General features: G+C 43.4%; 1 protein-coding gene across 1 annotated transcript in view; it reads left to right on the forward strand.

The window, feature by feature from the left end:
- The window catches only part of oys (lysophospholipid acyltransferase 6), an 85,255-nt gene that overhangs the window by 56,870 nt on the left and 3,840 nt on the right, over nt 1-24,545 (forward strand). Inside the window, exons 3-9 of the mRNA XM_019048011.2 lie at nt 11,374-11,451; nt 13,074-13,165; nt 14,801-15,011; nt 16,642-16,774; nt 17,360-17,495; nt 18,086-18,291; nt 19,517-19,714. Coding sequence (XP_018903556.2) covers nt 11,374-11,451; nt 13,074-13,165; nt 14,801-15,011; nt 16,642-16,774; nt 17,360-17,495; nt 18,086-18,291; nt 19,517-19,714 — 1,054 coding nt within the window. The remainder of the gene's footprint in view (nt 1-11,373; nt 11,452-13,073; nt 13,166-14,800; nt 15,012-16,641; nt 16,775-17,359; nt 17,496-18,085; nt 18,292-19,516; nt 19,715-24,545) is intronic.

A 24,545-nucleotide genomic window follows, 5' to 3' on the forward strand; every position in this document is an offset into this window, starting at 1 on the left:
CGCTACCCCCGAGTGTGGAATTTATGTCTATCGACGACATTCTTGAGCTCGCGGCGATGTCCCATTTTCGATTCCCGCTGCCTGTGGAATTTATGTCTATAGCCGAGATTCCGTAAAGAGCCGTATGCTGTTACCACGTTACCCACGAGTGTGGAATTTATGTCTATCGATGACATTCTTGAGCTCGCGGCGGGGTCCCAGCTTGGATTCCCGCTGCCTGTGGAATTTATGTCTAAAGCCGAGATTCCGTAAGGAAACGTAAGCTGTTACGACGCTACCCCCGAGTGTGGAATTTATGTCTATCGATGACATTCTTGAGCTCGCGGCGGGGACCAAGCATGGATTCCCGCTGCCTGTGGAATTTATGTCTAAAGCCGAGATTCCGTAAGGGAACGTAAGCTGTTCCCACACTACCCCCGAGTGTGGAATTTATGTCTATCGATGACATTCTTGAGCTCGCGGCGGGATCCCAGCTTGGATTCCCGCTGCCTGTGGAATTTATGTCTAAAGCCGAGATTCCGTAAGGAAACGTAAGCTGTTACGACGCTACCCCCGAGTGTGGAATTTATGTCTATCGATGACATTCTTGTGCTCGCGGCGGGGACCAAGCATGGATTCCCGCTGCCTGTGGAATTTATGTCTATAGCCGAGATTCCGTAAGGATCGTAAGCTGTTACCACGCTACACCCGAGTGTGGAATTTATGTCTATCGATGACATTCTTGAGCTCGCGGCGGGGACCAAGCATGGATTCCCGCTGCCTGTGGAATTTATGTCTATAGCCGAGATTCCGTAAGGATCGTAAGCTGTTACCACGCTACCCCCGAGTGTGGAATTTATGTCTATCGACGACATCGTTGAGCTCGCGGCGATGTCCCATTTTCGATTCCCGCTGCCTGTGGAATTTATGTCTATAGCCGAGATTCCGTAAGGAGCCGTATGCTGTTACCACGCTACCCCCGAGTGTGGAATTTATGTCTATCAACGACATTATTGAGGTCGCGGTGGGGTCCCAGCTTGGATTCCCGCTGCCTGTGGAATTTATATCTATAGCCGAGATCCCGTAAGGAGCCGTATGCTGTTATCACGATACCCCCGAGTGTGGAATTTATGTCTATCGACGACATTCTTGAGCTCGCGGCGGGGTCCAAGCATGGATTCCCGCTGCCTGTGGAATTTATGTCTATAGCCGAGATTCCGTAACGAGCCGTATGCTGTTACCACGTTACCCATGAGTGTGGAATTTATGTGTATCGATGACATTCTTGAGCTCGCGGCGGGGTCCCAGCTTGGATTCCCGCTGCCTGTGGAATTTATGTCTATAGCCGAGATTCCGTAAGGAAACGTAAGCTGTTACCACACTACCCCCGAGTGTGGAATTAATGTCTATCGATGACATTCTTGAGCTCGCGGCGGGATCCCAGCTTGGATTCCCGCTGCCTGTGGAATTTATGTCTAAAGCCGAGATTCCGTAAGGAGCCGTATGCTGTTATCACGCTACCCCCGAGCGTGGAATTTATGTCTATCGACGACATTATTGAGCTCGCGGCAGGATCCAAGCATGGATTCCCGCTGCCTGTGGAATTTATGTCCATAGCCGAGATTCCGTAAAGAGCCGTATGCTGTTACGACGCTACCCCGAGTGTGGAATTTATGTCTATCGACGACATTCTTGAGTTCGCGGCGACGTCCCAGCTTGGATGCCCGCTGCCTGTGGAATTTATGTCTATAGCCGAGATTCCGTAAAGAGCCGTATGCTGTTACCACGTTACCCACGAGTGTGGAATTTATGTCTATCGACGACATTCTTGAGCTCGCGGCGGGGTCCCTGCTTGGATTCCCGCTGCCTGTGGAATTTATGTCTAAACCCGAGATTCCGTAAGGAGCCGTTTGCTGTTACCTCGTTACCCCCGAGTGTGGAATTTATGTCTATCGACGACATTCTTGAGCTCGCGGCGGGGTCCAAGCATGGATTCCCGCTGCCTGTGGAATTTATGTCTATAGCCGAGATTCCGTAAGGAACCGTTTGCTGTTACCTCGTTACCCCCGAGTGTGGAATCTATGTCTATCGACGACATTCTTGAGCTCGCGGCGGGGTCCAAGCATGGATTCCCGCTGCCTGTGGAATTTATGTCTATAGCCGAGATTCCGTAAGGAAACGTAAGCTGTTACCATACTACCCCCGAGTGTGGAATTTATGTCTATCGATGACATTCTTGAGCTCGCGGCGGGATCCCAGCTTGGATTCTCGCTGCCTGTGGAATTTATGTCTAAAGCCGAGATTCCGTAAGGAGCCGTATGCTGTTATCACGCTACCCCCGAGCGTGGAATTTATGTCTATCGACGACATTATTGAGCTCGCGGCAGGGTCCAAGCATGGATTCCCGCTGCCTGTGGAATTTATGTCTATAGCCGAGATTCCGTAAGGATCGTAAGCTGTTACCACGCTACACCCGAGTGTGGAATTTATGTCTATCGATGACATTCTTGAGCTCGCGGCGGGGACCAAGCATGGATTCCCGCTGCCTGTGGAATTTATGTCTATAGCCGAGATTCCGTAAGGATCGTAAGCTGTTACCACGCTACCCCCGAGTGTGGAATTTATGTCTATCGACGACATCGTTGAGCTCGCGGCGATGTCCCATTTTCGATTCCCGCTGCCTGTGGAATTTATGTCTATAGCCGAGATTCCGTAAGGAGCCGTATGCTGTTACCACGCTACCCCCGAGTGTGGAATTTATGTCTATCAACGACATTATTGAGGTCGCGGTGGGGTCCCAGCTTGGATTCCCGCTGCCTGTGGAATTTATATCTATAGCCGAGATCCCGTAAGGAGCCGTATGCTGTTATCACGATACCCCCGAGTGTGGAATTTATGTATATCGACGACATTCTTGAGCTCGCGGCGGGGTCCAAGCATGGATTCCCGCTGCCTGTGGAATTTATGTCTATAGCCGAGATTCCGTAACGAGCCGTATGCTGTTACCACGTTACCCACGAGTGTGGAATTTATGTGTATCGATGACATTCTTGAGCTCGCGGCGGGGTCCCAGCTTGGATTCCCGCTGCCTGTGGAATTTATGTCTATAGCCGAGATTCCGTAAGGAAACGTAAGCTGTTACCGCACTACCCCCGAGTGTGGAATTTATGTCTATCGATGACATTCTTGAGCTCGCGGCGGGATCCCAGCTTGGATTCTCGCTGCCTGTGGAATTTATGTCTAAAGCCGAGATTCCGTAAGGAGCCGTATGCTGTTATCACGCTACCCCCGAGCGTGGAATTTATGTCTATCGACGACATTATTGAGCTCGCGGCAGGGTCCAAGCATGGATTCCCGCTGCCTGTGGAATTTATGTCCATAGCCGAGATTCCGTAAAGAGCCGTATGCTGTTACGACGCTACCCCCGAGTGTGGAATTTATGTCTATCGACGACATTCTTGAGCTCGCGGCGACGTCCCAGCTTTGATGCCCGCTGCCTGTGGAATTTATGTCTATAGCCGAGATTCCGTAAAGAGCCGTATGCTGTTACCACGTTACCCACGAGTGTGGAATTTATGTCTATCGACGACATTCTTGAGCTCGCGGCGGGGTCCCTGCTTGGATTCCCGCTGCCTGTGGAATTTATGTCTAAAGCCGAGATTCCGTAAGGACCCGTATGGTGTTATCACGCTACCCCCGAGTGTGGAATTTATGTCTATCGACGACATCGTTGAGCTCGCGGCGATGTCCCAGCTTCGATTCCCGCTGCCTGTGGAATTTATGTCTATAGCCGAGATTCCGTAAGGAGCCGTTTGCTGTTACCTCGTTACCCCCGAGTGTGGATTTTATGTCTATCGACGACATTCTTGAGCTCGCGGCGGGGTCCAAGCATGGATTCCCGCTGCCTGTGGAATTTATGTCTATAGCCGAGATTCCGTAAGGAGCCGTATGCTGTTATCACGCTACCCCCGAGCGTGGAATTTATGTCTATCGACGACATCGTTGAGCTCGCGGCAGGGTCCAAGCATGGATTCCCGCTGCCTGTGGAATTTATGTCCATAGCCGAGATTCCGTAAAGAGCCGTATGCTGTTACGACGCTACCCCCGAGTGTGGAATTTATGTCTATCGACGACATCGTTGAGCTCGCGGCGATGTCCCATTTTCGATTCCCGCTGCCTGTGGAATTTATGTCTATAGCCGAGATTCCGTAAAGAGCCGTATGCTGTTACCACGTTACCCACGAGTGTGGAATTTATGTCTATCGATGACATTCTTGAGCTCGCGGCGGGGTCCCAGCTTGGATTCCCGCTGCCTGTGGAATTTATGTCTAAAGCCGAGATTCCGTAAGGAAACGTAAGCTGTTACGACGCTACCCCCGAGTGTGGAATTTATGTCTATCGATGACATTCTTGAGCTCGCGGCGGGGACCAAGCATGGATTCCCGCTGCCTGTGGAATTTATGTCTAAAGCCGAGATTCCGTAAGGGAACGTAAGCTGTTCCCACACTACCCCCGAGTGTGGAATTTATGTCTATCGATGACATTCTTGAGCTCGCGGCGGGATCCCAGCTTGGATTCCCGCTGCCTGTGGAATTTATGTCTAAAGCCGAGATTCCGTAAGGAAACGTAAGCTGTTACGACGCTACCCCCGAGTGTGGAATTTATGTCTATCGATGACATTCTTGTGCTCGCGGCGGGGACCAAGCATGGATTCCCGCTGCCTGTGGAATTTATGTCTATAGCCGAGATTCCGTAAGGATCGTAAGCTGTTACCACGCTACACCCGAGTGTGGAATTTATGTCTATCGATGACATTCTTGAGCTCGCGGCGGGGACCAAGCATGGATTCCCGCTGCCTGTGGAATTTATGTCTATAGCCGAGATTCCGTAAGGATCGTAAGCTGTTACCACGCTACCCCCGAGTGTGGAATTTATGTCTATCGACGACATCGTTGAGCTCGCGGCGATGTCCCATTTTCGATTCCCGCTGCCTGTGGAATTTATGTCTATAGCCGAGATTCCGTAAGGAGCCGTATGCTGTTACCACGCTACCCCCGAGTGTGGAATTTATGTCTATCAACGACATTATTGAGGTCGCGGTGGGGTCCCAGCTTGGATTCCCGCTGCCTGTGGAATTTATATCTATAGCCGAGATCCCGTAAGGAGCCGTATGCTGTTATCACGATACCCCCGAGTGTGGAATTTATGTCTATCGACGACATTCTTGAGCTCGCGGCGGGGTCCAAGCATGGATTCCCGCTGCCTGTGGAATTTATGTCTATAGCCGAGATTCCGTAACGAGCCGTATGCTGTTACCACGTTACCCATGAGTGTGGAATTTATGTGTATCGATGACATTCTTGAGCTCGCGGCGGGGTCCCAGCTTGGATTCCCGCTGCCTGTGGAATTTATGTCTATAGCCGAGATTCCGTAAGGAAACGTAAGCTGTTACCACACTACCCCCGAGTGTGGAATTTATGTCTATCGATGACATTCTTGAGCTCGCGGCGGGATCCCAGCTTGGATTCCCGCTGCCTGTGGAATTTATGTCTAAAGCCGAGATTCCGTAAGGAGCCGTATGCTGTTATCACGCTACCCCCGAGCGTGGAATTTATGTCTATCGACGACATTATTGAGCTCGCGGCAGGATCCAAGCATGGATTCCCGCTGCCTGTGGAATTTATGTCCATAGCCGAGATTCCGTAAAGAGCCGTATGCTGTTACGACGCTACCCCCGAGTGTGGAATTTATGTCTATCGACGACATTCTTGAGTTCGCGGCGACGTCCCAGCTTGGATGCCCGCTGCCTGTGGAATTTATGTCTATAGCCGAGATTCCGTAAAGAGCCGTATGCTGTTACCACGTTACCCACGAGTGTGGAATTTATGTCTATCGACGACATTCTTGAGCTCGCGGCGGGGTCCCTGCTTGGATTCCCGCTGCCTGTGGAATTTATGTCTAAACCCGAGATTCCGTAAGGAGCCGTTTGCTGTTACCTCGTTACCCCCGAGTGTGGAATTTATGTCTATCGACGACATTCTTGAGCTCGCGGCGGGGTCCAAGCATGGATTCCCGCTGCCTGTGGAATTTATGTCTATAGCCGAGATTCCGTAAGGAACCGTTTGCTGTTACCTCGTTACCCCCGAGTGTGGAATCTATGTCTATCGACGACATTCTTGAGCTCGCGGCGGGGTCCAAGCATGGATTCCCGCTGCCTGTGGAATTTATGTCTATAGCCGAGATTCCGTAAGGAAACGTAAGCTGTTACCATACTACCCCCGAGTGTGGAATTTATGTCTATCGATGACATTCTTGAGCTCGCGGCGGGATCCCAGCTTGGATTCTCGCTGCCTGTGGAATTTATGTCTAAAGCCGAGATTCCGTAAGGAGCCGTATGCTGTTATCACGCTACCCCCGAGCGTGGAATTTATGTCTATCGACGACATTATTGAGCTCGCGGCAGGGTCCAAGCATGGATTCCCGCTGCCTGTGGAATTTATGTCCATAGCCGAGATTCCGTAAAGAGCCGTATGCTGTTACGACGCTACCCCCGAGTGTGGAATTTATGTCTATCGACGACATTCTTGAGCTCGCGGCGACGTCCCAGCTTGGATGCCCGCTGCCTGTGGAATTTATGTCTATAGCCGAGATTCCGTAAGGAAACGTAAGCTGTTACCACGCTACCCCCGAGTGTGGAATTTATGTCTATCAACGACATTATTGAGGTCGCGGTGGGGTCCCTGCTTGGATTCCCGCTGCCTGTGGAATTTATGTCTAAAGCCGAGATTCCGTAAGGAGCCGTATGCTGTTATCACGATACCCCCGAGTGTGGAATTTATGTCTATCGACGACATTCTTGAGCTCGCGGCGGGGTCCAAGCATGGATTCCCGCTGCCTGTGGAATTTATATCTATAGCCGAGATTCCGTAAGGAGCCGTATGCTGTTATCACGATACCCCCGAGTGTGGAATTTATGTCTATCGACGACATTCTTGAGCTCGCGGCGGAGTCCAAGCATGGATTCCCGCTGCCTGTGGAATTTATGTCTATAGCCGAGATTCCGTAAAGAGCCGTATGCTGTTACCACGCTACCCCCGAGTGTGGAAATTATGTCTATCAACGACATTATTGAGGTCGCGGTGGGGTCCCAGCTTGGATTCCCGCTGCCTGTGGAATTTATATCTATAGCCGAGATTCCGTAAGGAGCCGTATGCTGTTATCACGATACCCCCGAGTTTGGAATTTATGTCTATCGACGACATTCTTGAGCTCGCGGCGGGGTCCAAGCATGGATTCCCGCTGCCTGTGGAATTTATGTCTATAACCGAGATTCCGTAAAGAGCCGAATGCTCTTACCACGTTACCCACGAGTGTGGAATTTATGTCTATCAACGACATTATTGAGCTCGCGGCGGGGTCCCAGCTTGGATTCCCGCTGCCTGTGGAATTCATATCTATAGCCGAGATTCCGTTAGGAGCCGTATGCTGTTACCACGCTACCCCCGAGTGTGGAATTTATGTCTATCAACGACATTATTGAGGTCGCGGTGGGGTCCCAGCTTGGATTCCCGCTGCCTATGGAATTTATATCTATAGCCGTGATTCCGTAAGGAGCCGTATGCTGTTATCACGATACCCCCGAGTGTGGAATTTATGTCTATCGACGACATTCTTGAGCTCGCGGCGGGGTCCAAGCATGGATTCCCGCTGCCTGTGGAATTTATGTCTATAGCCGAGATTCCGTAAAGAGCCGTATGCTGTTACCACGTTACCCACGAGTGTGGAATTTATGTCTATCGATGACATTCTTGAGCTCGCGGCGGGGTCCAAGCTTGGATTCCCGCTGCCTGTGGAATTTATGTCTATAGCCGAGATTCCGTAAGGAGCCGTATGCTGTTACCACGCTACCCCCGAGTGTGGAATCTATGTCTATCGAAGACATTCTTGAGCTCGCGGCGGGGTCCCAGCTTGGATTCCCGCTGCCTGTGGAATTTATGTCTATAGCCGAGATTCCGTAAGGAGCCGTTTGCTGTTACCTCGTTACCCCCGAGTGTGGATTTTATGTCTATCGACGACATTCTTGAGCTCGCGGCGGGGTCCAAGCATGGATTCCCGCTGCCTGTGGAATTTATGTCTATAGCCGAGATTCCGTAAGGAACCGTTTGCTGTTACCTGGTTACCCCCGAGTGTGGAATTTATGTCTATCGACGACATTCTTGAGCTCGCGGCGGGGTCCAAGCATGGATTCCCGCTGCCTGTGGAATTTATGTCTATAGCCGAGAATCCATAAGTAACCGTATGCTGTTACCACGCAACCCCCGAGTGTGGAATTTATGTCTATCGATGACATTCTTGAGCTCGCGGCGGGGTCCCAGCTTTGATTCCCGTTGCCTGTGGAATTTATGTCTATAGCCGAGATTCCGTAAAGAAACGTAAGCTGTTACCACGCTACCCCCGAGTGTGGAATTTATGTCTATCGATGACATTCTTGAGCTCGCGGCGGGGTCCCAGCTTTGATTCCCGTTGCTTGTGGAATTTATGTCTATAGCCGAGATTCCGTAAGGAAACGTAAGCTGTTACCACGCTACCCCCGAGTGTGGAATTTATGTCTATCGATGACATTCTTGAGCTCGCGGCGGGGTCCCAGCTTTGATTCCCGTTGCTTGTGGAATTTATGTCTATAGCCGAGATTCCGTAAAGAGCCGTATGCTGTTACGACGCTACCCCCGAGTGTGGAATTTATGTCTATCGACGACATTCTTGAGCTCGCGGCGGGGTCCCAGCTTGGATTCCCGCTGCCCGTGGAATTTATGTCTAAAGCCGAGATTCCGTAAGGACCCGTATGCTCTTATCACGCTACCCCCCCAGTGTGGAATTTATGTCTATCGACGACATCGTTGAGCTCGCGGCGATGTCCCAGCTTCGATTCCCGCTGCCTGTGGAATTTATGGGTATAGCCGAGATTCCGTAAGGAGCCGTTTGCTGTTACCTCGTTACCCCCGAGTGTGGAATTTATGTCTATCGACGACATTCTTGAGCTCGCGGCGGGGTCCAAGCATGGATTCCCGCTGTCTGTGGAATTTATGTCTATAGCCGAGATTCCGTAAGGAACCGTTTGCTGTTACCTCGTTACCCCCGAGTGTGGAATTTGTCTATCGACGACATTCTTGAGCTCGCGGCGGGGTCCAAGCGTGGATTCCCGCTGCCTGTGGAATTTATGTCTATAGCCGAGATTCCGTAAGGAGCCGTATGCTGTTACCACGTTACCCCCGAGTGTGGAATTTATGTCTATCGATGACATTCTTGAGCTCGCGGCGGGGTCCCAGCTTGGATTCCCGCTGCCTGTGGAATTTATGTCTAAAGCCGAGATTCCGTAAGGAGCCGTATGCTGTTATCACGCTACCCCCGAGTGTGGAATTTATGTCTATCGACGACATTCTTGAGCTCGCGGCGACGTCCCAGCTTGGATTCCCGCTGCCTGTGGAATTTATGTCTATAGCCGAGATTCCGTAAGGATCGTAAGCTGTTACCACGCTACCCCCGAGTGTGGAATTTATGTCTATCGATGACATTCTTGAGCTCGCGGCGGGGTCCAAGCATGGATTCCCGCTGTCTGTGGAATTTATGTCTATAGCCGAGATTCCGTAAGGATCGTAAGCTGTTACCACGCTACCCCCGTGTGTGGAATTTATGTCCATCGGTGACATTCATGAGCTCTTGGCGGGGTCCGAGCTTGGATTCCCGCTGCCTGTGGAATTTATGTCTATAGCCGAGATTCCGTAAGGAAACGTAAGCTGTTACCACGCTACCCCCCAGTGTGGAATTTATGTCTATCAACGACATTATTGAGCTCGCGGCGGGGTCCCAGCTTGGATTCCCGCTGCCTGTGGAATTTATGTCTATAGCCGAGATTCCGCAAGGAGCCGTATGCTGTTATCACGCTACCCCCGAGTGTGGAATTTATGTCTATCGACGACATTCTTGAGCTCGCGGCGGGGTCCAAGCATGGATTCCCGCTGCCTTTGGAATTTATGTCTAAAGCCGAGATTCCGTAAAGAGCCGTATGCTGTTACCACGTTACCCCCGAGTGTGGAATTTATGTCTATCGACGACATTCTTGAGCTCGCGGCGGGGTCCAAGCATGGATTCCCGCTGCTTGTGGAATTTATGTCTATAGCCGAGATTCCGTAAAGAGCCGTATGCTGTTACCACGTTACCCACGAGTGTGGAATTTATGTCTATCGATGACATTCTTGAGCTCGCGGCGGGGTCCCAGCTTGGATTCCCGCTGCCTGTGGAATTTATGTCTATAGCCGAGATTCCGTAAGGAAACGTAAGCTGTTACCACACTACCCCCGAGTGTGGAATTTATGTCTATCGATGACATTCTTGAGCTCGCGGCGGGATCCCAGCTTGGATTCCCGCTGCCTGTGGAATTTATGTCTAAAGCCGAGATTCCGTAAGGAGCCGTATGCTGTTATCACGCTACCCCCGAGCGTGGAATTTATGTCTATCGACGACATTATTGAGCTCGCGGCGGGGTCCAAGCATGGATTCCCGCTGCCTTTGGAATTTATGTCTAAAGCCGAGATTCCGTAAGGAGCCGTATGCTGTTATCACGCTACCCCCGAGTGTGGAATTTATGTCTATCGATGACATTCTTGAGCTCGCGGCGGGGTCCCAGCTTGGATTCCCGCTGCCTGTGGAATTTATGTCTAAAGCCGAGATTCCGTAAGGAGCCGTATGCTGTTATCACGCTACCCCCGAGTGTGTAATTTATGTCTATCGACGACATTATTGAGCTCGCGGCGGGGTCCCAGCTTGGATTCCCGCTGCCTGTGGAATTTATGTCTATAGCCGAGATTCCGCAAGGAGCCGTATGCTGTTATCACGCTACCCCCGAGTGTGGAATTTATGTCTATCGACGACATTCTTGAGCTCGCGGCGGGGTCCAAGCATGGATTCCCGCTGCCTTTGGAATTTATGTCTATAGCCGAGATTCCGTAAAGAGCCGTATGCTGTTACCACGTTACCCACGAGTGTGGAATTTATGTCTATCGACGACATTCTTGAGGTAGCGGGGGGGTCCCCGTTTGGATTCTCGCTGCCTGTGGAATTTATGTCTATAGCCGAGATTCCGTAAGGAAACGTAAGCTGTTACCACGCTACCCCCGAGTGTAGAATTTATGTCTATCGATAACATTCTTGAGCACGCGACGGGTTTCCAGCTCTGATTCCCGCTGCCTGTGGAATTTATGTCTATCGCCGAGATTCTGTAAGGTGCCGTAAGCTGTTTTTATGCTTAAACGGGTTGAATTTGGCCCGCTTTAATTTATGTTTAATTAAAATTAAATACCCATCTAATCTGAACATCAATGCTTTTTTCTGTTTCAGGCAGCTACTTCACCTGTTTTTCCTTTCAACTGTTTCCTATGTTTTATTTAAGACTGTCAATCCATTAAGAGTACAATGGTAAGTTTTTTCCTTGACATATATTGGGTACATGCCGGTTTCCATCATGATTTTTCCTTGTAAATTGCTGACGTCCACAGGATTAATAATCTGTTCAAAACTTGAAGTACTCAATTCAAGTTAATCGAAATTTCTTGGAAATTATATATTAAAAAGAAGTTAAATGCATTTCATTAACTGCAAATGATGCAACTTCTCCTTTTTTTCAAACAAGCATGTGCTTGTCCGTAAGTGCACTATTTTTCAGGTTTAAAAACTTATCCGCAAAAGAAAATAATTCTCTAATCGTCATTCATTAGCGAACAGGAATGACAAATCGATGGTGAAACCTCCAAACCACGTATTTCGTTTGCGGTGTTTCAAGATCGACGCTTCCTTTTTATTTTTTTGAAGAAGAACAAATTAAAATTATTCCATGAAATTTGTGTATAATTTTCTTTGCACATGCAGAAAAAACAAGGAGGTTTCAAAGCATTAACGTTGTGTAGTTCTTTTGTTAAAAATTAAAATATGACATAAATTCCGCAACGCTGCAAACCGAGGTATGTGCTTTGGGAGTTTCACCATCGAAATACCTTTTATGTTGTTCGCTGTTTGTAGCAATGATAAATGTGGCACAATGTTTGCAAGATTGTGACGCGCTATTTTCTCTCATGATAAACTCTGCTTATCCCAGGAAGGAAGGAGAATATCTAATCCTTGAAAAAATTCTATCACATTTATCTGACAAATAGCACATGACTACTTTTACGCGACCGCAAGCTGATAGGATGCTAGGCAGTCTCAGCAACTCTCAACTTAACAGAATCAGATAACTCTCCGACCTGATCTCTGCAAAGATGATAGAAAGATTAACAATTTTTTTCACGTATCTCAGTCTGTTATGCGTCGAAAATCATGGTAATTTCTTTTTTTGATGTGGAACAAAACAAGCAATAACTTCTTTGAAAAAATTTTTGGAAAGAACAGGGTTGTGCATATGGAGTGTCTTCCGCAATTTTCAGCACCATTCATTGAACATATTTATTCCCAGGGAATTTTCTTCTGAGCTCAAAAGCAAGTAATTTTGGGGCATTTTTAAAGCTCATTGGGCTGAGCCTCTGCTTCTTCTATTTGTAGACCATTGCTTTAAACCTTTTCCATGTGAACGCAGCAGTGGCATTGCATGCTTTGCGATATATCGATTGATCTGCCATTTAAATCTATGGAAAATGATCTATAAACAGGGTGATTGCAACGAACACCTCAGTAATCGATTCTTTACCACAGTTTCAAGTAGAGAAATACCGACAATCGATCATTCACGCCTCGCCACTGGAACAGTAAAACTGCAGGAACACTCGCCTCAGTTTGCGCTGTTGCTGACTTCCTCTCATACTTAATTTTTTTTAAGGGAAAATGCTCCATGTGCTTCCATTGAAGTTTCCCTGTTTTTTCCTCTCTGTTTGAAGAATAGTCTCGGAAAATTTCGAGCTAGAGCAATTGCTTGTCCTTTTTAGATAAAATAAAATGAGCAGAGGTTCTGAAACACCATAAACAAGATATGCGTTCCTGCATATTTCTGTTATCCTATCCATCGACTATTTATATTTGATCAATTTCATTTATTTTCTCTGTTCCAGGATCACTCTTATAGTTACCCTTTCTTACTTATCGCTCATGCATTTGTACAGATTATTTTTTGAATATGCATCATATAGTTTAGATATTACAGGTTTGTATCTGCCAGCCTCTTTTATAACTATTCTTACTCTTTTTAAAACTTGCAATTTTTTTAACAGGTCAGAATTGCACTGGTCTCAGAATCGTGTTTTGATACCTGATTCTTGCAGATCAGCTAGAATTATAAAAACCTGTCCAAATAGCAAATCCCTAAGTCCAATATTAACCGGGATATCGTGCTTTGAAAAAATCAGTTTTTGACTTCGTTCTTTTTGATTTCTTCCCCTTTGTTTCATTAGTACTTAAAGGGAGGCACTTGTTTGCAATTATTACTCGGATGAAAGCAAGGTGGAAAAAACCAAGGGTATTACTACAGCAGTGAATGACTTCATAAACCGAGTTTTTCAAAGCGCAGTACCTCGATCAATATTGAGCATAGAAACCAGCTGTTTTAACAGATCTGATTATTTTTAGTTCATCTACAAGAATCAGGCACCAAAAAACAATTCTGTGATTAGCGCAACTGACCCATTACCTCAAAATTTGTGGCTATCCTCAGGTTTAGGAACTCCAGTCCAAAGAAATTGATCGAGTTTCTGCAATCTAAGCATTGGAAAGTGCTCTATTTATGAAAAAAAATTTTACAAAAAAAGACCCAAAAATTTTGAACCAAATCAGAACAATGGCGGTTTAAGATTTGCAGTTGTTAATTACTCCTACTTGTTTAAATGAAAAACTGCTATGTTCAGAGCTCAAAATCACCTGATCATGATGCAATACTATGCCCTGTACTGACTTAATTGTGAACGAAACGCCTCGCAACTTTTTCTTTCTTACACAAGAAAGTTTCTGTTAAAAATACCAAAATCCGATTTTTGTCCAAAACTCGATAAAGATCACCCTCCTTAAAATTTTGCCTTCTAAAGTCCCTTTTCTGAGGGACGGTCACTTAATTTATAAAGGCAAAAATCAGCCTTGATCCGTCAGCTTTTACTGAAATAATTCAAAATTCTTGTGAGAATAATGAAATTAAAGGGGTTGATGAATTTATTTTAATTAATGAAATTAAAGGATTGACTGTACTACTCCTGCTTCATCTGAATCGACATTTTGAAACACTTTAAAGCATCGTTCTAAGACTCAGTTAAATTAGTTTTTCATATATCAAGCATATTTTTCTTTAATATATGAGGTTTTTCCAGAAAGGATACAATTTTCTTATCTTTTTCTTTGAGTTGAGCGTCAGGGGTTTACTCCCTCATACTTTCTATCTTGGATATGACACTCTAGGCCCAGTGTTATTTCAACCTTCAAAGTAGTCGCTGTACACATATCATTAAAGTTAAAAACGAAAAAGGATGGAATTTGTTTCCCCTCTTTGTTTGGTTATTTTTCAAAAAATGAATAATGTTATTCACAACTGGCTGCTGTGTACTTTTGTGCCAAACAACTAACTTAACATATGATGATGCAGTTGCATACCTGCACTCAAGAGAGTCTGGACAAAGTTAAGCCCAAGTTCCAACCGCTAATCTGCAATCTATATGGAAATAATCAATAAGGGTGGATCCTCTCCGGACAGCCTACGTAAATGTCTTGCACTGGCAATAGTCTGAAATCAATTCTATTCTTGACCAATATAATAAAAGTTGACATCTCATCACAAATGTTATCTCCATGATTTCAGGACCACTCATGGTTGCTGTTCAAAAATTAACTAGTCTTGCCTTTATTTTACACGATAACATTCATATCAAGAAAAACGTGTCTGACAGTAACAATCACATCAAGAAAAATGGTTCCGAAAGTAACAATCACATCAAGAAAAATGGTTCCGAAAATAACAATCTTATGAAGAAAAATGGTTCCGAAAGTAACAAAGTTACTTGTAAAATCACGTAAGTTTTCTTTTTCTGATTCTTTTCTTTTTCCTTTCTCCAATCGCTTTTTAAATAATGAAGCAAGTCATCGATTTCTCAATATCAAGATATATTACGACGGTGAAACTGCAGAAGTGTGTATCTCAGTTACGGTGTTTCAAAATCTCTGCTCCTAATATATGTTTTAAAAAACCAAACCAACATCGATGGCTTGCTTTCGCAGAATGCTCTGTACCATGAGCAGAAAAATCATCAAAGTTTTAAAAAGTGACGTATGGCAGTTTTCCTTGTAGAAAATAAAGTATGGCAAGAAGTCTGCAATGCTGCAAACCAAGAGACGCATTTTTTCTCCAGTTTCACCATCGATATGTTTCTTAATGCTTCCATGACTTGAATTTTGGAAAAACCTGAAAAATTGACATTGTTTGGAAAAATTATTTTCCCCTGGCAGAATTCAATTAATGATGTATGGTCAAAAGAGAAGACAATTTTAGTATTACAACAAATTAATTATCATGGAGAGTGTTGTAGAATTGAATGCAACTGAGCTAAATTAGCGACTACTGTCTTTAAAATAAAACTCACTGGATGCTCTCCAATTGTGTAATCCATTTCTAAGGTATGTGCTTACATTTTGAAATTTCATGGAAGAAGGCACATAGGTTCTAAAAGGAAAAAAACTACTTTTATTGGACAGGGTGGATAACACAACAAATACAACTGTGCACCAATAAAATCTTACTATATTAAAAAAAAATATAAGCCGTTTGTTTATAAATAAATAAATGGGCCTGTTGCATGCAAGAGATACAGCCGTGCGAATAGACTTTTTAGAGGTTAAATGACACGAAAATTACGATGGTCACATTAAAAAGGTCTGAAATACACTCCTTACTGTGCAATTTGCGTTGTTAAGAACGCGCTTTTTCAAATTTCCCGCGTCTGGGGGCAGTTTTCTAACGGAAACAATTAACGGCAACTCGCGGCTATTTCCGGTCAACTAAAACTGACAACATAACCTAAAAATCGGAGCTCGTGATATCGTGAAAGGAAATGTAGAAGGATTGCGTTGGATATTTAAAAGTTGATCGATTTGGTTACCGCATAAAGCGTATATGGACCACTATAAGAGATCACGTTGGGTTTGTAAACAAACTGAAGGAAAAAATAACAACAACAACAACGACTCGGCATCTTCCGGAAATCTTCGAGCCCGCCGTTTGCTCGTTTCCGGTGATTAGAAAACTGCCCCCAGACGCGGGAAATTTGAAAAAGCGCGTTCCTAACAACGCAAATTGCGCAGTAAGGAGTGTATTTCAGACTTTTTTAATGTGACCAACGTAATTTTTGTATCATTTAACCTCTAAAAAGTCTATTCGCGCGGCTGTATCTCTTTCATGCAACAGGCCCATTGTCCATTCATCAACCCTCTTTTTAAACTACAAAGATATCGTTAGCATCAGTGCTGCAGCCCCAGAAAATCAAATCACATTTTAAATGAGACATGATTTTCACATGGTGAAATAATGAAGAGCACTGGAGTGTAGATATTCTGGCTGAATTTCAAACAGCCCAAGCGGCACTCCGGAGCTTATACCCAACAGTTGAGACTTGTGAATTATAATAAAACATGTTTAATATGTTTCAGAACTGTTCCATCTTTACTAGAATTCTATGGTTATATGTTCAATTTTCAAACCCTCATGGTAGGACCTCTAGTTTTTTTCGATGACCACATGGAATGGGTGAATGGAGAAAATTTTACAAAGCACAAATTGCAGGTAATTTCAGCACAAAGAAAAAAAATGAGTTTACAATCATAAACTTTTAAATTATTTTACTCCAGTTTATTTTAAAAAAACTGCAGGTTTTTACTCTTGTAAAAGTAGTGTTCGATCAATGTGAAGAAACCTGTAGTATTTTAATTTTATTCCCCGGATCATTGATTGGTGAAAGTAAACATCAGGACAGAGTCAAGAATAAGAGATCAAATTGGTTCTCTTTCGAAATCTTTTTGAATTTTTTTTTTTGTGGTCTGAAAGTTGAAAACTGAGTTGGTTAAAAACTGTTTGACTCTACTTCAATCCCAAAAGCAACCCGCCCGGCAAGTGGTTGCCTGAAGTAGATGCGGAAATGTTGTCACAATGTAACTGCCAAAAATAATTTTGCGGCAACGTTGCAGCAACGTTGTGGCAATGTTATTTTTGGCCGTTGCCGGACGGGAAGACAGGGTCAGAGTGGACAAGAGGGACTTCATTATCACCCATCACCCTTTACTGTTTTCCTAGAACAACAGAACTCTGACTTAGCTACGCATGGTTCTTAGTTTTTGTTCTTTAACTCACCTAACACTGTTTTATTCACAGGCAAATGGAAGTTCCACTAAAAACGGATCTGTTCCAAGTCCTTTTCAGGCTGTTCTCAAAAAAGTTACAGCAAGTGCTGCTTTTGGTTTGCTGTATGTTAGTTTAATTTCCAAGTTTCCTATCTCAAAACTGAGAGGTAAGTTTCAGAGGTTGAAATTTATTTAATTGCCTCCTTAAATGTAATCCTTAAAAGCGAAGATCATTCTTGGTGAGAAATATTCTCCTTCAGTGATTTGTGAACGTACCAGTCAGCACGAAGGAAAGAGAAAATACTACTTTTGACTGAGTCATAAAGGGCAGTTGAACAACAACTTTTATGCAACCATTATAGGTTGGGCCTTTCCAGATGCCTAACAAATCATTTCTCCCATGTGATCATTGCTTAATTCGTTGCTGGCCGTAGTGTTTTAGGTACAGACGCATCTCCCTCAGTACCACTGTGTGTTTCTTTCTTCCGAAAGTTCTGAGGTGCATTCTTTCACTTAGGTTGTTAGCCATATATGTATACCTAAATCCAAGAACCACTGGCTTTATTAGAGTGTTCAACGCGAGCAACTGTTTATTTTAAAATCAATCCACTTTTTTTATGAGCAAAAATTACAAAGCCTCTCCCTTAAAATGTCTGTAGGTGTATCCCTGTTTGTTGTATGTTTGTACTGGTATTACTATGGTAAACAATGATTTCTACTAAGTCTTCACTTCTTCTTTCTATTTTTTTACATTCAGATGATGACTTTGTCGAAAAGTGGTCACTCCTTAGTCAAATTCTCTACCTTCATATTAGCACAACCTTGGTGCGGTTTATGTATTACAATGCCTGGCTTTTGACAGACGCAGTCTGCAATGCGTCTGGTCTTGGCTTCAACGGCTACGATGAGCATGGCGTCTCACGTTGGGATCTAGTCACGAATGTCAACATTCCAAAGTTTGAGGTTAGTATTGAATTAAATCATCATTATCATACTTTCTAATTTGAAATCAGCGGAACAACCAAGCATATCGTTTCCCTTTCCATGACTCTAGGGGTGCGTAAAGTGTCCAATCTCTTTGCAATCAAGAGGCCATGAGGAATTTTCAAAACACCTCTCTAGTAACATTCTTTTCTCTCTCTCTCTCTCTTTTTCTTTCAACTTTTTTACAAGTGGGAAAAAATGTGTATTTTGACATAAAATTGGGCAATTTTCTGTCAGATAAAATGGAATTTTGACATAATGTAAGAACAGCTAATCCTAAAAAACGGTATGAATTTTGGAACTTTTTGCACCCCTGTCCATATTTTCTACAGCCTAAACAAAGCCTTGAAAATCTAGAATCACCCCTCAAGCAGTGATGCCTCTTTTTCCATGACTTTTGGCATCTAGACTGCCCCGCCTGTCGTGTGTCACATCCGTCTTTGTTTTTAATGTGAAAAGAGATGAGATCTTAAATAAACATTGAGAACATTACATCATCTAAGCGTCTCAAAATTGCTACCCAATAAGGGTTGTTTTTATAGAATAGTGAGTAGAGTGAGCACACAGATTCCCACTTTTGCAACATTGCACCATCCAAAAATTTCAAAATGGTCGATGGTCGCCCGGATCATGACAGTGGCCGTTTAGGTAAGGTGCCATAGTATTTTAGTTTGACGGTCGTTTTCTCATTAAGAGTCTCTCGTATTAGCAGGGGCTGTTTAATTAAAGTACCCCAGCACTTTACCCATCCAGCTGTATTCTAAGAGTCACCTTGGTTACTGGGTGTTGGGACTATGAATTGTGATGCGGTCGGCTTTTGAAGGTATTTCCAAAAATTGCTAACTAGTCAGATGGCTGATTATTGAAATTATGTGTCTGTCTACTCGAAAAAACGAGACCAAGATTGAAAAGCGTTAAATGATTAGTCAGCCTTGCCAGTCTGACAATCGGCACTCGCATTGTGAGCCTTTTATCAAGCCAAATGATGGATTTATCTACAGGTACACTTTTTCTGGCCAACAACCCTTAAATTACTTGACAGAAGCCTCGGTATGCAGTTCCTGGTCATCTACCTGACAAAGCCAACCAATTACGTAGCTCCATTCCATCATAGTTCAATCTTGTTCTGTAGATAGAGACATCATTGCAACAATCGGCTCGCAAAGTAATTTTTCAAGCTATATAATGTCTTGAATGTTTTCAGTTTGGTGTCAACTTTAAAGAGACAATTGATGGTTGGAACATGGGCACCAACAGATGGCTCCGGTTGATCGTGTACAATCGAACAAAAAAATTCAGCACTGCTCTAACATTTGCGTTATCTGCTCTTTGGCATGGGTTTTACCCCGGCTACTACCTAACCTTCGCCAATGGAGCTCTCTTTATCTCAGCTGCTAGAGCGGTAAGTGGTCAATTTTTGTAAATTCAACATATCAACCCTCTGCAATTGAGGTGTTGGGTATAGAAAGGGCATTTCTTGGTTGGGATGGCTCAAAATCTTCTCTGTTGATTTATATTTTAGAGAGGAAACTATTCAGTGAATTTTCTGAAATGTTTCGTTTTCAACATTGTAAAATCGTAAAAAAAAAATATCGGTAAAAGCCTCAACGAATTCTATTTATTTGCTTTAATTATAAAGGATGGAACGTTTGCAAAGATTCTGAGACACCACAACTAAGAAATTTCCTTTCTGCACCCAGCGCTTCAGTTGGGACTTTTAGTCCTTTTTGCAAGTTTCAGATGCCAAGGCAAGGTACATATCAACGGTGTAAGTCGGCAATCACATATCTCGTTTGCGGTGTCTGAAAATCTCCACCTCTATGTTATTTTTTTAAAGGAGAACAAATTGACATCATAGTCCGGGAGCACATGTAGTCCCGTGGGACCGTTAATGATACAAGTTGGCGAGATGGCTTGATCTCTTCGTCTTGATGTCCTGAAACAGAATTTTGATGCTGCCAGGCTCAATTTTTCCCGGAACACCCTTAAATTCAAGATGGCGCCCATAATGGCCGCCACGGGGGTGAAGTGGGTGAAAGTGACTCCCATGGTCGACATGTATGTCGATTCCTATGTATTTTTGGTCGAAAATTTCAAATATATGCTTAAAAATGTACTCCGACTTCTTAAAGACCCTTAAATCCAAGATGGCGGCCAAATTTCCCCTCCTGAAAGTCAAACGGCCACGTGTGCTCCTATATGGCATGTGAGGTATCTTTCATACCATTTTTTGGGCCGTAAAATCGAAAAATGATTTTAAAAAATCCTTTGCGATTCATTTAAGGCCTCAAATTACAAGATGGCGGCCAAAATTGCTGAAATTTTGGAACCAAAAATTCTATAATAGCTTCTCATATCATGTGACGTATCGAACCCCATAGATTTCTGGTCGTAGAATCCAAATCTTGAATTCAAAATTCACCGCGGCCCCCTGGGATGTCCAAAATCCAAGATGGCCGCCGAAATTATCCCTCACAGGATCATACAGTCAGCCTTGACCTTAGAATAGCAAGATATGTATCCATTTACAGGTTTATTGGGTCGTAGAATTCATAAATGAAGGTTAAATCAACCTTTCAAACTATTAAGAACCCCCCCCCCCCTTCAGCATAAATTTAATGGGCAAGATAGCAAATCATAATGAATAAAGGATTATGTAGCTTTAGGAAGATTACACTAAACGAGATAGGATTGTCTTTTTTTTGGCAGAAATAAAAATGAGGTTTTATTTACAGACAAAGTAACAAAAGGAGGAAAGGTTTATAAAGCGACATGATACACACATCAAAGGTGTACATTTTTGGAAAAAAACGAAGCAAGCACAGGTTTTTGATAAGAATTTAGGGCGTTTTTGGTTTTTCTCTGGGTTCAGTCTTTTCAATGGGCATTAGGAAAATAGTTCAAAGGAGAATACTGGAAGAGGATCCTTTCAGGATGCCTCGCAACTTATCCTTTGTAATAAACTTATCATTCATAAACAAGAGCACTAACACTAAACAATCAATTGCATTTTGTAGCACCTAGCTATTTGTAGAAATGTAAGATATTCTTGGTAACGCGAATATTGCTAATTAGCTGTTACCAAGGAAAGGAACAAAAAACAAAGCAAGAAGAAGAAAAAAACCGGGCTTGTAAACAGTTAAGCAACATGAACTTTCAAAATTGAACTAAATTATCTTTTAAATGTCTGATAACTAATTTTTTCTGAACATCCCATCAATAACGAGAGGCATAAACCAAATTATTTTTTAAACAATTTTGTCTAGAGTTTTTAACTATTTGTACACCGATAACACCGGTCAACATGGGTTCCGTCCTTCGAACCAAACCAATTCTTTTCGATTCCTAGGTACTACAGCCCAAAAATGGCCACATTAACTACAGGAAAATTGGCCGGTCCTCAGGGCGCCGCCATTTTGAATTTTGCAAAATTAAGAAAACTCATGATTAGATATTTGCAAATATCTCCTCAACGGTTCATCTCACGAAAAAACCAAAAAACCAGTGGAAAGAGCATAAAATTTCCTATAGAAATCATTCTCTTTTATTTTTTCTAACTTAATTTTTCGGTCGTGAAATTAACGTTTTCTTCAAAAATTAGCTTAAAAAAGGCGTATTTTTGCTGATTTAAGGAGAAACTTTGCTTCATACCTCCAGCCACAATTATCTGAGAAAAAAACTGTCATGCTCATTGAAAAGATTGTAAAATTTACTGCTAGAAAACATATGTCATTAGTTCCTAGACTTGATTTAATCCTGTGAAACAGCAGTTTATCAGCTCCACCCTTAAAATGTGATTTTTTCTACCATTTTCCCTAGAATCACGATAAAAAGAGAAAAAACTCTGAACACGTGACCCGAACTGTGTAAAAAGGTGGCAAAATAGTACTGGGTCCACACTTTGGGGGGGGGGGGGGGTGGAACAAAGCCAAAGAGGTCAAAAATTTTCGATCAGAGTCAACAATTGTGAGTTCCAATGAGTATCAGTACAGAACTGAGGGGGGAGAGAGTTCAGCTCAGGCAGTTTGCATTGGAATATTAAGGTAAGGTAACGTCGAGAGATCTATAATTTTGGGTCTTTTTATACCTCATCAGTAGATCACATTCGTCATGTGAATCCAACTGAAAATCTCGCAAAATCCAAGACGGCATCAAAGCTCAAGTTCGAAGTACAAGTTTTGTATTACAAGACGGCAAGTTTCGTACTGGTAATCATTGGACCTCAAAATTTTTTACTCTGATTGAAAATTTTTGAAGTTTTTGGCTTTTGATGTCACTGACGAGTGTAATCTACTGACGAGGTCTATAACAAGACCCAAAATTATAGATCTCTCGCCGTGGTCTCCTCTTCATATTCTGATGCTAATTGCCTGAGCTGAACGCTCTTCCTCTTCAGTTATGTACTGCCGTACTGGTTATCCATTAGAGCTCAAAATTTTTGACTCCAATTGAAAATTTTGGAACTTTTTGGTTTTGTTTTCAAAATAGTGTGGACCCAGCAATATTTTGCCACCATTTTACACAGTTCGGGTCACGTTTTTAGGGGTTTTTCTCTTTTTTCGTGATTCTAGGGAAAATGGTCGAAAAAATTACATTTTAAGGGCGGAGCTGATAAATTGCTGTTTCACAGGATTAAATTGATGTTGAAACTATTGACACATGTTTTCTACAAATAAGTGAATCGCAAATCAGGGCTTATCCATTAGAATAAGCGATGACGTTAGCAGTTGTAATTAAATTTTTAAACGTGTAAAATTGAAATATTTCTTAAATCCACACGCTTCACGCCTTTTAGCCGCAATTCTTAAAACTAAAATGTCGCAAATTGTAAAAGGAAGGTTACTTTAACCTTCATTTATGAATTCTGCGACCCAATAAACCTGTAAATTGATACATATCTTGCTATTCTAAGGTCAAGGCTGACTGTATGATCCTGTGAGGGATAATTTCGGCGGCCATCTTGGATTTTGGACATCCCAGGGGGCCGCGGTGAATTTTGAATTCAAGATTTGGATTCTACGACCAGAAATCTATGGGGTTCGATACGTCACATGATATGAGAAGCTATTATAGAATTTTTGGTTCCAAAATTTCAGCAATTTTGGCCGCCATCTTGTAATTTGAGGCCTTAAATGAATCGCAAAGGATTTTTTAAAATCATTTTTCGATTTTACGGCCCAAAAAATGGTATGAAAGATACCTCACATGCCATATGGGAGCACACGTGGCCGTTTGACTTTCAGGAGGGGAAATTTGGCCGCCATCTTGGATTTAAGGGTCTTTAAGAAGTCGGAGTACATTTTTAAGCATATATTTGAAATTTTCGACCAAAAATACATAGGAATCGACATACATGTCGACCATGGGAGTCACTTTCACCCACTTCACCCCCGTGGCGGCCATTATGGGCGCCATCTTGAATTTAAGGGTGTTCCGGGAAAAATTGAGCCTGGCAGCATCAAAATTCTGTTTCAGGACATCAAGACGAAGAGATCAAGCCATCTCGCCAACTTGTATCATTAACGGTCCAACGGGACCCCAAAAATGAACATGTGCTCCCGGACTATCATTCCTTGAAGTTTTTGCAGAATTTACTTCAGAGAAGAAAAATCATGGCAGTTTCAAAGAATTGCTGTTGAGTAGTTTTCTGTTTAAAAAATAAAGTATGGAAGGAAGTCTGCTACGTTGCAAACTTAGTTATGTGTTTGCCGACTTACACTGTCGCTATAAAAACTCCATAAGAGGCATGAACTGACATCATACAAGGAAAATATAAAATTTGCATCTCTGAAGAGTATCGACGTTAAGAAAAAACTCATTGACTTAACACAGACCTACATCCATGAAAATCTATGCAAATCATAATGTTTTGCTTTTGTACGTGTAATTTGGGGTGAAATTATAAAACGTTCAAAAGATCTTACTTCATTCTTACTCAAACATTTTTTTACTTCATTCAGTTATTCGTTAAAGAAGAAAACTACCAACAGATTACAGTATGACTCAATACTCATTTACCTATAGATGGTAATTTTGAGATTGTACATTAAAATCCGGTATAAAACTAATAATTTCACCATAGAGATGAAAAGCTCATTCAAGCGCCAAATCACAAGATTTTCAGTTCTTTACTGAATTTTAACGCACTCCGTCAAAATCATCATCTCTGTCGAAACGACTATGGAGCGTCCAATTGCAATCTATTTGTAGTTGACCTGTCTAGATGGAGCTTT

Source organism: Bemisia tabaci, chromosome 6, assembly GCF_918797505.1.
Source record: "Bemisia tabaci chromosome 6, PGI_BMITA_v3".
In the NCBI taxonomy this organism is placed as follows: Eukaryota; Metazoa; Arthropoda; class Insecta; order Hemiptera; family Aleyrodidae; genus Bemisia; species Bemisia tabaci.